At 39.4% G+C, this 19922-nt stretch overlaps 1 protein-coding gene across 6 annotated transcripts in view; it reads left to right on the top strand.

Annotated features, from left to right (window-relative positions):
- The first annotated feature begins 6680 nt into the window (after positions 1-6680).
- Positions 6681-19922, top strand: part of dac (dachshund family transcription factor) — a 227880-nt gene continuing 214638 nt past the window's right edge. For 3 of the 6 annotated variants that reach the window (XR_004838352.2, XM_085661819.1, XM_035867681.2), the window contains exon 1: positions 6683-8495. Coding sequence is in view for 5 of the 6 variants with exons in the window: in XM_085661819.1 (XP_085517945.1) it covers positions 7717-8495 (779 nt within the window). In the remaining variant the exon portion in view is untranslated. Of the gene's footprint in view, positions 8496-19922 lie in introns of all 6 variants that reach the window. The other 3 variants (XM_085661821.1, XM_085661820.1, XM_085661822.1) reach the window with 2 other exon arrangements.

Genomic DNA, 19922 nt, shown 5'->3' with positions numbered 1-19922 from the left:
GCTATACGTATATCGAAAGCGGCTATCCGTTTTATTTATCCGATAACACGCCATTATGGGCCAATCGCGAATGCTGCCGCCGCCGCCGGTAACGATTGGCTATTTATAATAACACGTGGCACACGGGTAATTAGCTACGCGCAAAGCCATGCCGAAAAATCGAACGCCGGCCCGCCGACGGAGAAAAATATTGCCTCTGCTTTTTCATTTATATCGTCAATAATCCCTCTATACCATTCTGTTTTATAAATTATTTTCTTTTTTTTTTCTTCGTATCTTTTTTTTCTTTTTTTTTTTCTAACCACGTACAATCACACTCTCATCTTATCTTTCATTTATTTGTTTATTTGTTGTTTGTTCATTACACACGTACACAATTGTTTCATTATATCTCATCCATTCTTATATTTATTTTTTATCATTTTTCTCCTTTCATCATCTAATAAATTATTTATTTTTATTCACTAACAGTTTAACGTCTAAGCAATAAAATTTGATAAAATATTTATGCGCCTGAGATTTATTCCTTATCATTATTTATATCGTGCAAACCGTATATACTAAAAAGATATTGATATTCATCATTATCGTCATCTTTAACGTTCGATCATATACCTTGGATTCCAAGCGCGTAGACAGGTATCGCCTTTTAATTAAAACTCTTTACGCGAAGGACGTTTTATCGATGATGCTTCGCCGCTACGGGAAACGATAATTCTATCGGCCGTATTCGAGTGTCGAGAAAATGTTTTATAGACATCGTCGTCATCGTCCTTGTTGTCGTCATCTTCGCGTTAAAACGGTGCGGACTTTCAACAGTGTAGATAATAACGCTTTATAGCTCAGCGAAAGCTATTCCAATATATTTATATATACATATATATATATATATATATATATATATATATATGTATACTTAAAACTTTTTACTTAAGAAGTAGATATCGAAGTTGTACAAATTATTTCCCTTAAAACATAACATAGATATACAATAGAATTGTTGCTAATATTCAAACCAATTTATTTCGTCATATTTCTATGCTATTTGATGACGATTTTTTCTATTAATTTAATTTCAAAAGTACTTCTCGCATACCCTTGGTTCTCAGATAACTATATTACATGCGTTTTGTGCCTTCTGAGTCGAAGAATAAATCGAAGAGTCTCTCGTTTATTCCTGATTCACGAGGATATTCAGGATCGGCTTCGGAGGATTATACCGAGAATTTGCGCGAGAGGATGAAAGGTGGGTGGGGAGGACATAGAGAAAGAGAGAGAGAGAGAGAGAGAAGAGGGAAGGGTGAGCGGATGGAAAGTCTTGTCCATTGTATTGGCTCGGCACAATGCTTATCGACGGTGATTGCTCCATCGCGGAGAGAGAGTGAGAGAGAAAGAGAAAGAGAGAGAGAGGAAGAGTGAGAGAGAGAGAGAAGAGTCCAACAGGGATGCTGCCTGCAAGGGTGGGATGCATACACAAGCACGGCTTTATCGGGTTATAAGCCATAATGCGCACGCACGTCGGCCACCTTCCTAGTGGGTTAACATTTCAATCTGGAAAATGTAAACGTGCTTCTATCTCTCTCTCGTCTCTCTCTCTCTCTCTCTCTCTCTCTCTCACTTTGTCTGTTGTATCCGGCTCGTTTGCATACCTCGCTCCCGTTGTCCGTGCTCGCTCTTCGAACAAATTCGAGCGAGTATGCTCGCTCTTGCAAGCTTTTACGAATATCCGCTCGTTGGACATACGTGTAATAGCATGTTCGCACTTTTCGTCTCTTCGACATCTCTACCATAGATCGCTAATATTTCTCCTTTTTTTTCTTTTTTTTTCATTTATATATGTATACATTTTATTCATATAAGTATACGTATATATATATATATATATATATATATATATATATATATATATTTCTTTATTTTTAAATGTTCCATATATAATTAATTATTTCCATCTAATATTTGTTAATCGTCTATTTTATACGATTAAGAATGATAATAGGTATATCGTGCTAAGTTTAGGATTTGCAATTGAAACTGAAAACTACCGATGCCGCAAATACCAAATGGTCGACCGCTAAGGGTTAACCGCTTACTCGCACATCTGCGGTCGCGGTAAGCTTATACGGTGGATTCTGCGGCGTCTGTCTTGGTAAGGACTTTGAAAATGACGACGATGGTCACCAGACATAAAGGGAAGACGTCTAATTTATTCTATTTCCTATGAAGAGACTTGTATATATATATATATATATATATATATATGATAGATATTGTAACATATATAGACATAATTGATATGATCTTTGTAAAACATTTAATGCATGTATGCACCTATCAACGCACACATACGCACACAAGCATACACATATATATATTTGATTTTAAGATGGAATATATAAATTTATATACGTAATAATTCATAGGATTTTACCCCATAATTATAGATTATTATAAATAGAATGATTAAAAAAAAAAAAAGAAATCAAAAAAAAGAGAAGAAAATTAATTATGAAAGATTTAGTATATATTTAAATGTATTAAAAATATTTCTAAGTTCAAGACGCAACGAAAAGGAAGAATTAAGGGTAGATAGGTGGGTAGGTATACTTTGTACTAGATCGTAAGAGAGGAAAGAGAGACTTCCAGTAGAACGAATTCAGCGTTGGCACACGTCGTTCGCGGTGTTAGGTGAACAAAAATTGGCGCACTCTTTTACATCTCCCGTCAGAGGCTAAAATCTACCCTCGGCTTTCCGCGTGCCGGCGTGTAACAACGACGCGAGGCACAAACAATGACGAGGGTTACGCAACGACGTCTATGCACGATGCATATACACACGTCGTGCGTGCACGCGCTGGCCAACCAAAGAGAGAGAGAGAGAGAGAGAGAAAGAGAGAGAGAGAAAGAGAGAGGATGGTGTTCAGGTCGAACAATGCGTATCACACGGCAGTCTGCCTGAAAATGCGCTGCAGCTTGTGTAAAACGAGAGAGAGAGAGAGAGAGAGAGAGAGAGAGAGAGAGAGAGAGAGAAGCAATGCGCATACTCATAAAGTTGAAACGTTTGGTAGGAGGAGGATCGAAGAAGACGGGATGAAAATTTTCGAGTAAAAGAGACGCTCGAGATGGTGCAAGTCAAAAGTAATTCAGTCATATTCCCTTTACGATATGCTTTTGGTTATTCTATTCCAATAAATAAATACACGCACACAAACATATATATATATATATACGCATTTTTAAAAATATTCTATCTAATCTATCCGTAAATGCATCAAAAATTGTATGCGAGTGAAAAAAATAAAAAGAAAAAGAAAAAGGCAGAAAAAAATGAAGGAAAGAAAACAGTCAATTCTCGTTCCCATATTTGTCACAGCACTATTAGTGACTAGCTTAATTTATCATTATCGTCATCATCGTCATCATCGTTATTATTATTATTATTATTATTATTATTATTAATATTATTATTATTATTATTATTATTATTATTATTATTATTATTATTATTATTATTATTATTATTATTATTATTATTATTATTATTATTATTATTATTATTATTATTATTATTATTATTATTATTATTATTATTATTATTATTATTAACAGTAGGATGAACAAGTCTGCAGAGAACGCGTGGCATCGAAACGTAATTAAGCGCACGAGTTTCCAAACGGGTCGCTCGCGTAAGAGAGAGGGAGAGAGAGAGAGAGAACAGTGTCGTGCGGACACCGCAGAGTCGCGGAATTTCACGTCGTGCCGCGGAGAACACAAGAGCGCAGTCACCGATCGGCATCGCGAGCGGACGCATCGAGGTGGTGCGAGCGTCGGCGCGTTTGTCCTTCATTACGCACGAAGGAAAGTGCAGTCATCGGCGTGCATACCCGTAGGTATGCACACAGGGGCATTAGCTCCCCCAAAGCCAGCCGGTATTAATTCCACTAATTGGACGTGGTTTGGGTCGAGGCAAACATCGGTCCCCCTACCGATCGAGGGCCGCCTTCTAGTTGGACGGCGGACATCGATCTCATGATCGATCGCTTTCAAGAGACAAAGAACGATTCTCGCGTTATCTCGGATGACCGAACGACTGAGCGAATGAACGAGCGAGTTTGTCTTTTGGAAGGTCGATTCTATTTAATTTTCTTTCTTTTATTTCTATATAGGAATCAGACTCGAATATGAATAAAATGTATTTTCTCTCTCTCTCTTTTTTCTTGTTTTTTCTTTTTTTAATTTTTCCTCTTTAGGATTCAGAATTAGAATGAAAATAAAATGAATAATACAGGTTCCATTCTTTATTTCCAAGTATACCTACCTATCGATACATTTGAAAATACATTTTAATGATTAATACAAATGGATTTTCTTTTTTCTTTGTTCCTTTTTTTTTTAACACGATAAAAACTATATATATATTGTCGTGGTTAAGAATAAAGGGTCTTGCGAAAAAGAAGAAGACGAAAAAAGAAAAAAGTATCCTAAGGTAAAACAGCGAATATTTAGCGGATAATTTAGCCCCCTTCTGGAGTCTAATGATGCGCGTGAAAAGAGACAAAGCGAGCAGGGATTTTGGAAAGAAACGTTGTGTCCTCCTCGTGTTGGTCGACCGGTCGAATCGCGAGTTAGCCCTTTTCGCTCGAGCGCCAACGGTCAATGAACGTTAGGCCCATCGGGGTCTCCCGTTTCGTTCGGGGTTGGACGAGGTCAAGGGATCAGCTGCGGTTAGCGAATGTATGCGCGAAGTTACGGAATATACGTATACTCTCTCTCTCTCTCTCTCTCTCTCTCTCTCTCTCTCTCCGTATCTCTCTCTATCTCACTCTTTCAAACACAAATAGACACTTACACGAATGTAACGAAGGCGAGGAGAGGGTCTCTCCTTCATCGGTAGATTTAGGTCACCGGGCCGATGAGGGGATGACCGGCCAAAAGAGAAGAGAAAGAGGAAGAGAAGGAGGAGGAGGAGGAGGATGGGGTGGAGGCTAGTACGTCGCCCTTTTCCTTTCTCTCCCATCGACTCTTGAAACATCTATGACAAGATAATCGGACCAGGCTTCTGCCTCTCCCTCTTTCCTGCCAACGCATTCGCCTTCTTTCACTGGATTCCTCAGAAGTTAGTTTGACTTTTGAAATGGTTTCCCTTTCTTTTTTCTCTAATTTTTTCTTATGTTTTTTTTTTTTTTTTTTTTTTTTTTTTTTTAAAGAGAAACCAACATTTCTATTGTTTTCCCTTTAAAATCATTGAGTCGCGTGCATCGAGAAATAATCGATTTTCTTGCCTCAGCCCTTTTGGAAATTAGATTGAGGAAATGTCTAATTAAATCTAACGTAGAAGAGGAAAATTTCTTTTTCCGTTTTTCTTTTGTTTTTTTTTGTCTTTTTTGAAAAGTCGATGAAACCTTCTAAAAATTCGAAAGTACTTAAGTAAATTCGAAAACGTAGCTAAAATACGGGGTGGACATATAAGAGTAAGCCTTCTACTTGTACATTACCCGGGACCGACCTATCAACGTTGGCCGATCGGTTCACGAGAAGGAAGTAGGAAAGAAGTAAGAAAGAGGGAGAAACAAAGTTCTCCCACGTTTTTTCATATTTTCCTTTTTTCTTTTCTTTTCTTTTCTTTTCTTTTCCATTTTTTTTTCTTTCTTTCTTTCTTTCTTTCCTTCCTCCCTCGCAAGACACACTCGCACGAAAAGTTCACCTCCGGGAACAGTCGGTGGATACGTACGCCTTGGCTATGGCACAAAGATATTAAGCACCCATACCCCGACAACGACGAGAACGACAAGAACGTTGGTGATGGTGGTGGTGGTGGTGGTGGTTGGGATCGAGGGTGGGAAAGTGGCGGTGGAAGCTTGGTAGGGGTCAGATGAGCTCGCAAGAGAGACTGAGATAGAGATAGAAGGATATCGAAGAGTGGGGAAAGAGTGAGAGAGAAAGAGAGAGAGGGAGAGAGAGAAAGAGAAGTTCGTGGGCAAAAGACGACTAAGATGAAGGAGGGGAGAGAAAGATCGCGAGGAAGCGGAGTTACCTACGGAAGAAATAAGTGCGCGCGTGTAATGCTGATGGCGAATATGGTGGAGGTGGGTGGGAGGAGTACCGCGAGAGAGCGAACGATCGATTCGAACGTAGCCGGCGACATTCTTTGGCGAAGAGAGGAGGGAAGGAGGGAGGAGGGCATGGTCCCTGGGAGGTGGAGGAAACGCGGTAAAGAGGGCCGTCTCGCGGTAGAAAGAGACGGAGAGAATGTTAGAGAGATCGTTGGAAGGAGGGCGGGCCGGAGGATCTCGACGTATACCTCGGAGAGAGGTTGGAGGAGGAGGAGGAGGAGGGGTAGAAGTCGCGAGGAAAAAGAAGAAATCCCCACTCGTAGAACCGTCAGCGCCGCCGGTACGTTCTCTCGTCGAGTCGTACTGTCCTCGGTCTCTTTCTCTCTCTTTCTCTCTCTGTCTTTCGTATGGAATCGTGTGTCTGCGCGCGCGTGTTACTGGCTCCCGGGAAGCGCTGAGAGAAGCGCCGTCGCGCTCTCTTCTAGTCAGTCCTCCTCGTCTGTTCTCGCCGTTAGTCGTGGCTTGAAGAACCGAAGCGCGTTCCGTCGTGCTCCTGCCACTGTTGGGGTGGTGGTGGTGGTGGCGGTGATGGTCCTGGAAGTGGGGAGGATAAAGGGAGAGGGGTGGCAGAGCGCCGGTAGACCCGCCACCAACCGAGGGTAGGTTCCAAAGGCGTCGACGTTCGGTTCCCAAGAGCCAATCGTAACATTCGTTCGTTTGCTGGCTCCGCCAACCGGATTGCGTGGTACGCGCAGTGAACGCCCATCCTCCCCGTTCGCGGGGCTCCCACTGATGTTTTTATTTATTACATCTGTGACTGGGTAGGGAAATACTCCGGACTCGACCGAGAGAGCGTTTGCCACTTTGAGAACGAGCGACGCGCGTCCCTGCGCGAGTTACCGTAGTCGTCGTCGCCGTCGTCGTCGTCGTCGTCGTCGTCGCCGTCGTCGTCGTCGTCGTCGTCGTCGTCGTCGTCGTCGCCGTCGTCGTCGTCGTCGTCGTCGCGGTGATTTTCGTCGTCGTTGTCACCGCCGTCGTCGCCGTCGCCGTCGTCGGCGCTGGCAACCCACGTCGTCGCGTTCGCGTTTTCAACGATCTCGATCGAGTGTGGATCGTCGAATTGTCTGTGATTGTCGCGAAACGTTATCGGCATTGTTGTCGTCGTAATTGTTATCAACGTTATTGTCGTGCTCGTTTTTGTCGTCCTCAGGACGTCCTAGACGTCTCTGTTGGAGCCAAAAACGTTGCGATGGACGACAAATGGACGTCAACTCGTCCTTTCGTCTAAGTGTCAACATTGAGACTCGCCAAAGAGATATGATCAAGACTTGTCGTGTTCTCGCGTATGGTGAACCTCGTACTTTCTCTTGCGATAACACGGGACAAGGATTTCTCAAGTGACAGTGATAAGATTTATTGGGACGGTCGACATTGTATATTACAACGACCCGGTGATCCTAAGTCCGCGTGTTTTTCTTCGTATGGTGATATATATCTTCGCGAGCATCGTTATTTGTTTTCATTCATAAAAGCGGTTCGTTGTTGTGACTTTGACGATAAAGGCTGCTATTGTTAAAACGACCAGAGAGGAAAGTGCCGGAGAGTACAAGTAGAAGAGTCGACGAAACGAGAAAACGAAAGCAGCGAGAAAATTTAACCATCGATGGACCACGGAGCGATGGACAGCTCTTCCGAACACAGCAGCCGTGCCAGTCCCGTAACCGGCAGCCCAAAACATCCTCACAGTCCATCAGCACAACAGAGTCAACAGCAACAGCAGCTGCACGGCTCCCAGCATCAATCCTCCTTACAATCCCATCCACGAGATCAGTTACGTGAACATCAACAGCAACAGCAGCAACATCGAGGTGTACCGACACCAGGCTCACCGACGAGAGGATCACCACCACAGGGTCTTCCCCTGAGTCCACCGCCTCTGTCGGCCGGGGGAGGGCCCGGTGCACCTCCAGGAATGGTACCACGAATGCCGGGACTACCGCCACCGGGACTGGGTCTTTTGGGTCAGTTAGGTGGTATGCTAAGCGGTCATCATGGATCGCCTTTGGAATTGATGGCTGCTCATCACGCTGTATTACCACCCAGATCGTATAACAGTCCACCGCCAATCAGTACCAGTGATCCAACGGCGAACGAATGTAAACTCGTCGATTATCGTGGCCAGAAGGTCGCTGCCTTCATTATTGCCGGTGATACTATGCTCTGCTTGCCTCAGGCCTTTGAGCTCTTCCTCAAACATCTCGTGGGTGGTTTACATACCGTCTATACCAAGCTAAAGAGACTAGATATCGTGCCGTTGGTATGCAACGTCGAGCAGGTTAGAATCCTACGCGGTCTCGGAGCCATTCAACCGGGCGTCAATCGTTGTAAACTTCTCAGCTGCAAGGACTTCGACATTCTCTACAGGGACTGCACAACGGCCAGGTAGGTGAAGCGAAAATTAATCAAGTAAATCCACAATCAGAAGATTGACAGATCGTGTGTGAAATTGTTAATCGATGGAACCAGTTTTAAGATTATCTAACTTGTACACAGACTCGTGCTAATCTCATTTCGTTTCAATGGAACGACTACCTATCGAGAAAGGTACTTGTCAATTCGTCGCACGGAATCCCTCTAAAAGTCACCGACAGTTCGCTCGATAATTCTAAGAGATAAGTCAACCATCTATAGGACTCATCGAGCTAAGGCCTTACTCGCGGAAGCTACGATCCTCGCATACATTAATAACGGATGGTGTCGCCTCTGGGCAACACTTTATCTTCGCCCATCCGCCTTTCGGCGCTACTGCTCGGCCTAAAAGTACTTTAATTGTCTACCACCTACCGTTCCTTAAGACTTAATCATCGTTTGGACTTGTTGCCTGCCGGCAGGCAACAACATCCTAAACTTATCGATGCATTCTCGCGATAATAGGAGGTATTCTTTCATCTTCAATAACGCATATCTTTATCGATGCATTTTAGTGTCAAGTAAGTAACTGATCGAGTTACTTTCAATTCACGAGTTAAACGTTGTCGTTAACACGAGCATGGCACGTGCTCGTGTTTCTAGGATTGTCACATTGAGTACCGTGCCAACAGGTGTCCCTTTCACGGCAATTTCTCTGAATGAATCGTCCCCACTGGGAGTGATAGAGACAGAGAAACAGAGAGAGAGAGAGAGAGAGAGAGAGAGAGAGAGCTACAGAGACCGAGAGGTGGTGTACTACAAGCTTACCCCACCTACGCTACAGACGACAGACGAAACGGAATAGTAAACGGAACGAGGGGATCCCAACTTCCCCGAGAAAATGTTGTCAGTTTCATCTTCGATTTCTAATCGACCTCTCTATTGAGAAAACTCTTACGTTTATAGTACAATTGAATCTAAAAGTTTTCCATATTATTTTGAAAGATATCTCGTGTGTTTCTTTTCACTTTGCTGATCGACGATGTATCTGTTTTTGTTGAAATCAAAGCACATCTCTCGGACAACACTTGTCCCGTGAGAAGCGTGCCGTAGCAGTCACAACGGAAACGGATTCAACGCGACACAGAGAAGGGAGAAAGAGGATCGAGGGAGAGTAAAGGAGAAAGAGAAAGGGAGAAAGAGGGAGAAAGCCGTAGGGATAGGGATCCAAATAATCCCAGTCGGAGTCACAGAGCAGAACTCTGCGAGCCGTCGGCTCGTGCGGGTCTTCTTTTTCTTCGAGATCGTCGAGATTCAGTTTCCATGATTCTCAATTATTTAAAGAATTATGCACTTATTTAGGTATACAAAAGTTTAGCATTCTAACATTAATATTCTCTCGTTTATTCTCAAACTGATTAGTTACTGTTGTTATAGTGACGTAGTTAGACTATATATATCGCATAATAGAAATCACTTTTATTTTCATCGTCGATGTTTCTTAATCAGGAAGCGATGGTGAATGAACTGTGAAAGTTAGAGTTATGTCGAATTTACAATTGAAATTATATATTTAAAATGTGATACGTAAAAATGATAAATATCTGAAATATCTTTCGATTGATTAGAGAATTCTTAAATGATATTAACTATTCCTAATTCTATCTCATTCCTGATAATCATTCTAATATGAACAGAAACTTTGAATTGCCTGGGTATTGAACATTATAACAGATAAAAAGAGTCGAAAGTTGTAACGAAAAATTAGATGATTAAGAGGTCACGGTAGAGAGCTTGTGTGTGGTCCGATCGCGTGTACCATTGGCATCGTTACACTCTGATAATGCACGACCATGCCAGTAACGGCAACAACGACTACGGGGAAACACAGATCTCTTGCATTTACAATCAAACATCAAGCATGTATATATACACGTTTTCATCGACTACGACCATCGTAGTTGCAGCACTTCTACGAGCTGCAGCCTGCAACAGCAGCAGTATCATCACCACTACCAATACCATTACTAATACTATTACTAATACTACTACTAACAGCATCAACAACAGCAGCATCGATGCAACAGCATGCATCGAGAACCGCATCGATAATTCAAGAGCTTTTTTCTTGTGGTTTGTCGGAGCGGCGCCAGGTGCGATACTTCGTTCGTTCGTTCGTTCGTTCGTTCGTTCGTTCGTTCGTTCATCCGTTCGTTCGTTCGTTCGTTCGTTCGTTCGTTCGTTCGTTCTTTCGGATTCGCGATGATATAGAATCAATGTTCGTGAGTTGACTCATGTTTTCTTGGGATACATTTGATTAGGCGAATTAAACATTTTAAGCGACGGTAAAGTCGCATCGAATTTACTCGCTTTGCGATCTTCATTCTCGGTCATCCTTTCAAAAAGTTTTTCTTCCGATTTTTCATCAATTAAAATATGAACGGTTATCAAAGTTTTTCGTGTACGTAAATATGCACTAGAAACAATCATTTTTGTTATCATTCAATTTTTATTTACCTACTATGTAATATTAGCTACTTACTTATAGGCTCACTTTCTGGAGTTACTTTTCATCAGATTAAAAGATAAAATCTAATCGTATGTGAAGATCTCTTGTTGACTGTCCCCCTTTCGATTGACGTCAGAAAAGTAAATAAATCGATCTATCTATTCATCCCATCTATTCTCACTTTTCCACATTTCTATGTTTTCGATCGATCATCATTTCCCTTTAGATATCCCTCTCTTTCTTTCTTTCTTTCTTTCTCGTTTCTTCTTCTACCTCTTTTTTTCTTTTAATAGACAACTAATTAAAGACGAGAGGGCTCGTTGCGCACGAATGTTCATTGCCATCCAATGGGATAATATAACCAGCTAGTATATAATCGTTGCTTCGGCCGAGTTAGGCAAATTAATTAATATAATTGACTCGACTCGTTAGCCGCGTACAAAGAGGGGCCGCATTATTATTTCCTTATCGATCATCGTGACTATCGCGATCGCAATAGGTACAGAATGAAGGAGAGAGAAAGAGAAACAGCGAGAGAGTGAAAGAGAAAGACAGAGAGAGAGAGAAAGATGAGATCATTTTAAAGTGAGTATCGTTGATCCAATGCCTTTTTCCGCCTTCGCATATTGAACGAAGATCGTTTTTATTTGCTTGATCTTTAATATTCGTCATTAAATCGACGTTCAAATTCTCTCTCTCTCTCTCTCTCTCTTTCTATCGCTTTATTTTTCTATTTAATGCTATCATTAATTCCTCTATCTTCTTATCTTAAATCGATGTATAGATAGGCACGTATCATTAATATTAGTCAAAGTCTTTTGATAATGATGAAATTCCAAGTATTAGATCAAAGTAAAGTAAAAAAAAAACGTAAGAAAAAAAAAACAAGAAAGAGCGAAGGAAGAAACGTAACTTTTCCGCTTTATTCATTTCCTATTTCTTTTCCCTTTCTATCTATTTATCTGTCTATCTTTCTTTCTTTCTTTCTTTCTTTCTTTCTTTCTTTTTCTTCCTTTTTCCCGTGATCATCTTCATGTGTCTTCTTCCCATCGTAACGCCTGAAAACACCGTAGCGCCGTACGTGGGAGCACTTGAGCGTCCCTGGACTATAATTCTATGCACTATTAGCCGTTTAATTATAAAATTGTGCATAGATTAATTGGCTCTCGTAATGGCCTGAACAATGCACCGGCACGTAGAGTACGCAAAAGAGAGAGATAGAGAGAGAGGGGGGGGGAGAGAGAGGGAGGTAGTGAAACAAAATTATGTGAGTTAGATAGAAAGAAAAAGACAGACAGAGATAGATAGGTAGATAGATAGACAGAGAAAGAAAGAGAGAGCTCTTTATTAATATTTATTTCCACCGTTCGTTATTTCAACGTTCTTCGTTGGTGCATAGTCCTGATGCATCGATGCGTACTTATGAGGAACACGGCTCGTCTAACATCCATCGTATTATTGTGTCATGTGTAAGTACGTGTGTATGCTTGTGCCTGTTTTTTTATGTTCATAAATCATACGAATTAAGCGCGATTTGAATATTCTTCGCGTTTCTACCCTCGTCTTTATCGAGCACTTCTCTTTTCACGATTTCGTTGAGTTTCATTCTTTCTTTCTTTCTCTTCTTCTATCTCTTTTTCTTATAAATTCGAAAGAAATAACTCAATTGTTATTCAAATTGTCATTCGAATACGTCTAAAATTATCTATTAATCTCTTTTTTTGAAACTCTTTCTCTCTCTCTCTCTCTCTATGTTTCTTTTCTCTGTGTACACGTTTAACAATTGTATCGGTTATGGCAGCTGGCCTCGTATCTCTTTCTCTTTCTCTCTCTTTCTCCTTCTCTCTCTCTCTCTCTCTCTCTCTCCCTCTTCTTTTTTTCCTCCTCTTAGAGCCGGTACGATATTATAAGGGCTCGTATGACCCCATTGTTGGCTTTGCTTTTGATATAGATACGTGGTAGACTTTATAGTAGCGACTACCTACGCTTGCTACGTCTAGCAAGCTGAACCACCTTTCTCTTTTTCTCTTTTATTCATCGTTTCTAATCGTATAGAAGAATAAGAATAACGTATGTGTCTTACCAATGCATTTTCAATCGAGATTAGAACGTTCCACGTTGATTACCAGGGAGAGAGAAAGAGAGGAAGTGAGAGAGAGAGAGAGAGAGAGAGAGAGAGAGAGGTTTTCTTTCTTTTTCTTTTTTTTATATAATTCTTTTTTTATACAATTTTTTTTTTTGAAAAAGAAATTTTATATAATCTTTTTTTTTCGTCGTACGAAGAAGAAAAATTAATAAACGTAATTTTCTAAGCTGAAGGACGTTATCGATTTGCAAAGTTCTCGTACTCAGAGAGAAGCTTTAATTCCTTCTTACAATCGTCTCTTAATTCAGGAAAATTAATTGAAAGCACAAATCTGGGGAGGAACTCCTTTCTTTTCATAACATCCACCAGGCAACAACAGCAACAGCAATAGCAACCCTCGTCGCCACCACCCTCTTCGTCCACTACCGTGCACCACGCTCGTAATTCCTGGTAATTAATAATCTGCAACAAGTAATAATAAAGCCAGTAATCCGGCTGGCTGGCGTCGTGGCAAGCGGCGTTCTTAATTCTAGATAATTAATGCAAAGACAAACAAGAAGGATTAAATCGTCTCTCTCTCTCTCTCTCTCTCTTTCTTCCTTCTTTCCCTTCTCCCTCCCTCCCTCTCTCTCTCTCTCTCTCTCATTCTCTCTTATTCGAAATCTTTTCTTTGCAAATCTCTTTCCGACTATTACCGTCGTATCTCGATGTCAAAGATGGCCGACGGAACGAACTGTTTACCAGAGATTCCAATGAAAATTTAACATTTCATTTTTAATATATACTTTAATAAGAATCTGTAAATTCGATAATATTAGTTAATAAGCGTAACATATGAAATACGTTAATTGGATTTTGTTAATTATTTGATCGTTAGATTGTTATCATTATGTTAAAATATACATATAGCTCTACAAGGTAAATATTTAAATACACAAAATACACATGCAAGGTGTATCATTTTAGGTTTGAAATGTTTCCTGATTCAACGTAAAAGAAAAATCGTAAGGTAGCCTCGCGAAAGGCAAGAACCAGGTAGGAACTCGATAAAAAGGCTTATCGCTGGCACGCTCTCCTCGTACTTGAAAGTTTCATACGACACGAAAGGGACACGAGCGTCGCGCTCGTAAAATCCGTCCAGGTCGTCGCGATTGCGAGTTACCTGAGAGTGAGCGTGATCGAGATCACGCGACACTTCATATACGTGTCTAAAAGTACAATATATGAGGTTAAAATTCTTTTTTTTTTACGAATTATATGGTAAAGTTATTTTTATTAGGTACGAGAGACGAAATTAAACGATTTCAATGATGAACGAAATTCTAATATCTAAACTATTAATATAATTCCAATTGAAATGGGTAACAGCCAAACGAATCAATTTTTATTTCCTCTATTTCTTTCTTTTTTCTTTTTTTTTTGTCTTCTTTTTTTTTGTAATATTATTGAAAAAGAGATAGAGTTTAATATGAAATTGAGTTCGAGTAACTAAAGTCACAATATTATTATCGACGGAAGAAAAAAGAGAAGAAGAAGAAGAAGAGATCGTTTCTTCGACAGGACGATGAGAACGCTTATAGTACGTCCCATAGAAAGGGAGAGAAAAGTCGAAGAGAGAGAGAGAGAGAGAGAGAGAGAGAGAGAGAGAGAGAGAGAGAGAGAGACGAGGAAAAGGACGAAAGGGCCCATGGCTATAATCATCGAGGCTTCTCGATGGCGAGATACAAATGCAAGTCATCGGGCTCCGTATTGTATCGCAATGGCGCCAGGCTCCTGTTCAGCAAAGATTCTTCCTTTTTTCCTTTTCTTTTCTTTGTTTTTTTTTCTTTTTTTTTTTTTTTTTATTTTCTTCTCCCTCTTTGCTGCACGTTGAATCTTTTGCAAAAGTTACTTTTTCGTCATTTTTCCAAGCGTTACAAATGATATTATTTGAGATTCTATAACATCCGAAAAGATATTAATTCTGATTCAAAAGATTAAAATAGCATATTCTATTAAAAATAATACGAAATATAGAGAAAATAAAATACAAGAATTTATGTTATATAATTATTTGTTAAGAGTTGCCAGACGTCACATGGTCGATCGATCGATCCTCGTGCCTGACCGACCCTACTGAGATTTTATCGTTTTATATATTCGAAGGAAAAAAGTAGAAATGGAAGGAAGGTCTTCGAACCTAGTTGCATTTCGATCGTACATATTGTTTTAACTTACGATGGAAAAATTTTTTCTTAAATTCTCATTCTCCCTTTTTTTTTCGTGGCCTTCGAAAGCTTAACTTGTTCTCTTTTGAACAGCAAACTTCGTACCGACGGAAATCGATCGTTCCGGAACGTACCAGTGACCCATATTAAAACAGCTGACTATGCTTGGAACCCGCTTCTTGTTCTTTACCCTCGAACCACCCTCGTAACGGCGGTTACACCCTCCTCGCATACAACACCCCTCGCAAACGTGTCTCCCACGTGCTTCTATAATCCGATCTCTCTCATCGTATCCTTTTCCAAAGCTTCATAGTTATTTCATGCTTTCTTTCATAAAAAGCTCTTTCGTTTGTAATTGTTAATTATTTTATTAGGGGAAAAAAATTAATTCACAAAAAATATTAAAAGAAAAAAAATAACAAAAAAAAAAAAGAATAAAAAAGTAAAAAAAAGACAATGAATTTGTACGAGATAAAAGTAATTTTGTTTAACGGAGGTTTTGGAATTTTGTCTGAAATTAATTTCGCGACCTTGACAATGCAACAGATTTGATAATAAAATTGTTTCTCCTCTCTTTCTATGTTCTCTCTCTCTCTCTCTCTCTCTTTCTTTCATTCTCATTCTCTTATCCACACCCCTTCGATTTTAGTGATTCCTCCCGGTAATGGTAAGCACGCACGCTTCTCGATCTTCTTCCTGCATTTAGATGCTCTTCGAACGTTTCGTAGATGCACTTACAAATTGGCGAGATTATGCTAGGGATCGAATCGATCGTCAATGCCAAGCGTGATCGACGGATACCACTACCAGTGCGTTATTCATTTCCTTCGACATCGATCGTGATCTATACACTTGGGAATGGCCCTTGACAAGCAGTTACAATTCTTATCATGTAAATCATCTAGATCGTGAGTAATACGAATACATTTAGATAGATCACGTTTACATTTAGACAGATTTCATATTATAACCGATCAACGATCGAGTTGATCAATATTAAAAAATTAAATATCTTGAAAAGTAAGTAACAATTCTAAAGATCAAGAGCTAACAATTTATTATATTTTTGTTTCTCTCCCGTCTGATAATAAGTAGATACACAACGGGTATATGCAGTTATCTTATCTAAAGATCTTGATAGACAGAAAGTTTTCAGAGTCGTTTAGACATTCCTGAAGAATGATCATTCAAACAACCAAGGAGATTTTCACGAGTCGAAGACAAGTACTCGTTGGAAATTCTCCCTCGTATATTTCCCCTAGTACTCTCGAAGGAATTACCATCGAGTGGACACGCGACGTTGTGGATCGTGTCGACGAGAATGTTTCGACCTTCGAAAGACACCTGAATATTGAAGTTTGAAGAAGCTTTAAAGGCACCTACACGTATTTACGTTCATTTTGAATCCTTTCGTGGACGTTTGAAATAACACGCGAGAAACGCGATGATGTTTGATTGTAGCAGTAAGTAGTATTAGTGGCTGTCACAACGATACTCCTGGTAATTTCGAGTGATTCGTGGACGACGTCAGCGAGCATATCGCACCCCTTTCTCGCGAGAAGGGTTTTCGTGCGCACGCCAACCACTCTAACTCGTTACACACGGTAATTAAACGACGCACGAGAGCCCAAAGAGAAGTAGTATTGGTAATAGTAATACTAGTATTAGTAGTAGTTGTATTAGCTACGTAGGTAGGTAGGTAGGTAGGTAGGTAGATAGGTAAGAAAGGTGGTGATAGTGGTGGTGATGATGGTGGGTAGACTAAGGGTGTACTTAGGTCGTTGTTAAGACTCTTATTTCTAAAAGAAAATGAAAACGATTGTGAATTTAATCTGTTTATCTGCAATGATTTTTAACCCCTTAAGTATTATATTATACATATTATATATAACGTAAGGGTTGTTTTTATATATATATATATATATATATATATATATCATGTATATGTAAGAGACGAATAATAAGTTACGATTATCTTGTTTAATAATAAAAGAAACATCAGGTTCGTTGAATCAAAGACAGTTTTCGATGAAGAAAACTTAAAGTATTGGAATACTGGAAAGGAGGCCTCGTTTTGTTAGGTTCGCGTGCCTCAGAGTTTGGCGTAACGTCGTGCGTCAATCAAAGAGGGCACTTGCTAGGGTTCCTATAGTAATGATCCCTGTACTCCATGTCGAGTCGATCTTACGTACATGGACGCCTGATAGTCCATGATATATCCGCGAAGGGTACCCAGCCCGAGTCAGTCCAATCAGCTCACTCATAGCCAACTCGGCGTTTGCCAGGCGTCAGGCGAACCGAGGAGCCATCTTTACACGCGTTCGCCTCCGCTCGCGTGATGCACGCATGCCTTTGCTTCTTCTTCTTCGTCTTCGTCTTCGTCTTCTTCGTTCTTTCTCTGCCATTTCGTCAACAGTTGCTTGCAGTTGCTTACTTCTCCTTTTATATATATATATATATATATATATATATATATATATATATATATATATTCTAAAGATATATATTAAATTATATATATATATCTACATATATATTCCTACTATTCGATAAATTCTGAATCGTACTGAATCTTATTATATTTTATTGATTATCTATTAATTAATAATTATTTATTATCTATTGTAAAACTGACGAGAAAAACTTTTATATAAATATATAGATATATAATGATAATATAGATATCTATATTAAAATAGAACAAAATCTATAAAGATTTAGGAAGAGTTAGAGGAAGGATCTTGAAAATAAAAAAAAATAAAAAAAAGAAAAGAATGAAAATGTAAAAAAAAAGATGTTCTAAACAGCATCCACTTTCACGGTAGGACTGAGAAAATCCAATCGATACAATATACTTCCATATTACGCTTTACAATCCAAGGCAATTTAAGTTCGATCGAGGCGGAGACGATTCTTTGCAATTTCATCGCTTTCATTTCTTTCTCTTTCTCTCTTTCTCTCTCTCTCTCTCTCTCTCTCTCTCTCTCTCTTTAAGTAACAGAAGAAGATTCAGAGCCGGTTCTCGATATATTTCGGAAGGCATCGTTCTCTCCTGAAATACGTTCGTATCATTCGAACACGTTCGTTATACACGTCGGAGAGTGTCTCGGCTTTCTTTTCGCCGATTTGATTCGGGATCGTCGATGTTCTCTTTCGCGAAACATGCCGAAGAAGAAGAAGAAGAAGAAGAAGAAGAAACAGACTATTCTCTCTTCGCCATTTTTTTCTTCTCCTTTTCCTTCTCTCTCTCTCTCTTCTTCTTCTTCTTCTTCTTCTCCTTCTTCCTCCAGCATCTTCACGACGGTGCCGTGATAATGAAAGGGCAATTTAGAACGATCCGAGAAACGATTCGACTCGGCGAATCTCCGACGATCGAATCCCTTTGGCCCTCTCATTCAACCCGACGAGAGTCAAAGAGCGGATATCTCTCTGTCTCTTTTTCTCTTTTACTTTCTTCCTTCTTTCCGAGCTCTCTTCTTCCTCGATAAAAGCGACGATCGACGGTTTCACGCATCCGAGGTAAACGATAAACTTGTGCCTCGGTGACGATAATAATATCTTATTACGAAGCAACACGCGAGCGAGCATTCATCTATCCGCTATTTCTAACTTGTAACGTTTCGCAAGTATTAGCTAGTTCAAGATCGTCTAAGACGAATCAATTCTAAATATACATATACGTCTCTTCAATTATTTTATAGAAAATTCGATAATTTTCTTTTGAAAAATTCTAAGTCCAAATATATAATTACTTAAGTGGATTAATGTCCCTTCAAATGTTTTCAAGAGAAATTATCATATTGTTTATAATAATAGTAATAATAATACTAATAATAATAATAATTGAGAAAAAATATATTTTACCTGTCTCTCTCTCTCTCTCTCTCTCTCTCTCTCTCTCTCTCTTTCTCTCTTTCTTTCTCTCGCTGTTTTTTGATATTTTGTTTTTCATCGATCGCGTGTTTTATTCGCATCTTTCTCTTTCTTGAATGAGAATCGTCTCAAGTGTTTCAAGCGTTCCACCCACGCAGGAAAGAAAGAGAGAGAGAGAGAGAGAGAGAGAAAAAGAGAGAGAGTCTCGATCTCTTCTGAGAGAGGCTCGAGCGATTATTATCGCCTGACACGAGCCATAAAGTACATTTTAATTCGACCGTACCAGCGATATAGTAGATAAGAACGGGCCAGTTCGTATGGTACACATACTACGATCCGAGAGACAATCAGAATTGCAAAAACAGACTTGCTTTCTTGATTGGCTATATAATCGTAAAAAAATCGATGATTAATCGGAGATGAGGCTTGCGTGAAATACCATAGAGAAGAAATTTAATCAATGAGAATATTTTATATGTCGCAATAATATATGTATATTATAAAGTGATTGATAATTATGCGTATGTATGCATCCCATACGTGCGTGCATTTAAAATAATTGGTATATCGTGCTTTTTACTGATTTTATGAAAAAAGAATTAAAAAAAAAAAAAAACAAAAAAAAGGAAACAAAACAAAATAAAAAAAAAAAATAGAAAAAAAGTAATACTATCTGTAACATTATTTTTATATAGATAAAGTGTAATAAAATAATATAACTATAGGGATTTTGTTAAATCGCCCATTGATTTATTTTTTATCAATAACAACAGCAACAATAATCG

The sequence above is a fragment of the Vespa mandarinia genome, chromosome 16 (genome assembly GCF_050613455.1).
Source record: "Vespa mandarinia isolate Hongniang chromosome 16, ASM5061345v1, whole genome shotgun sequence".
Classification (NCBI taxonomy): Eukaryota; Metazoa; Arthropoda; class Insecta; order Hymenoptera; family Vespidae; genus Vespa; species Vespa mandarinia.
Note: the sequence above shows the minus strand (reverse complement) of the source record. Positions and strands in the feature narration are given on the sequence as shown.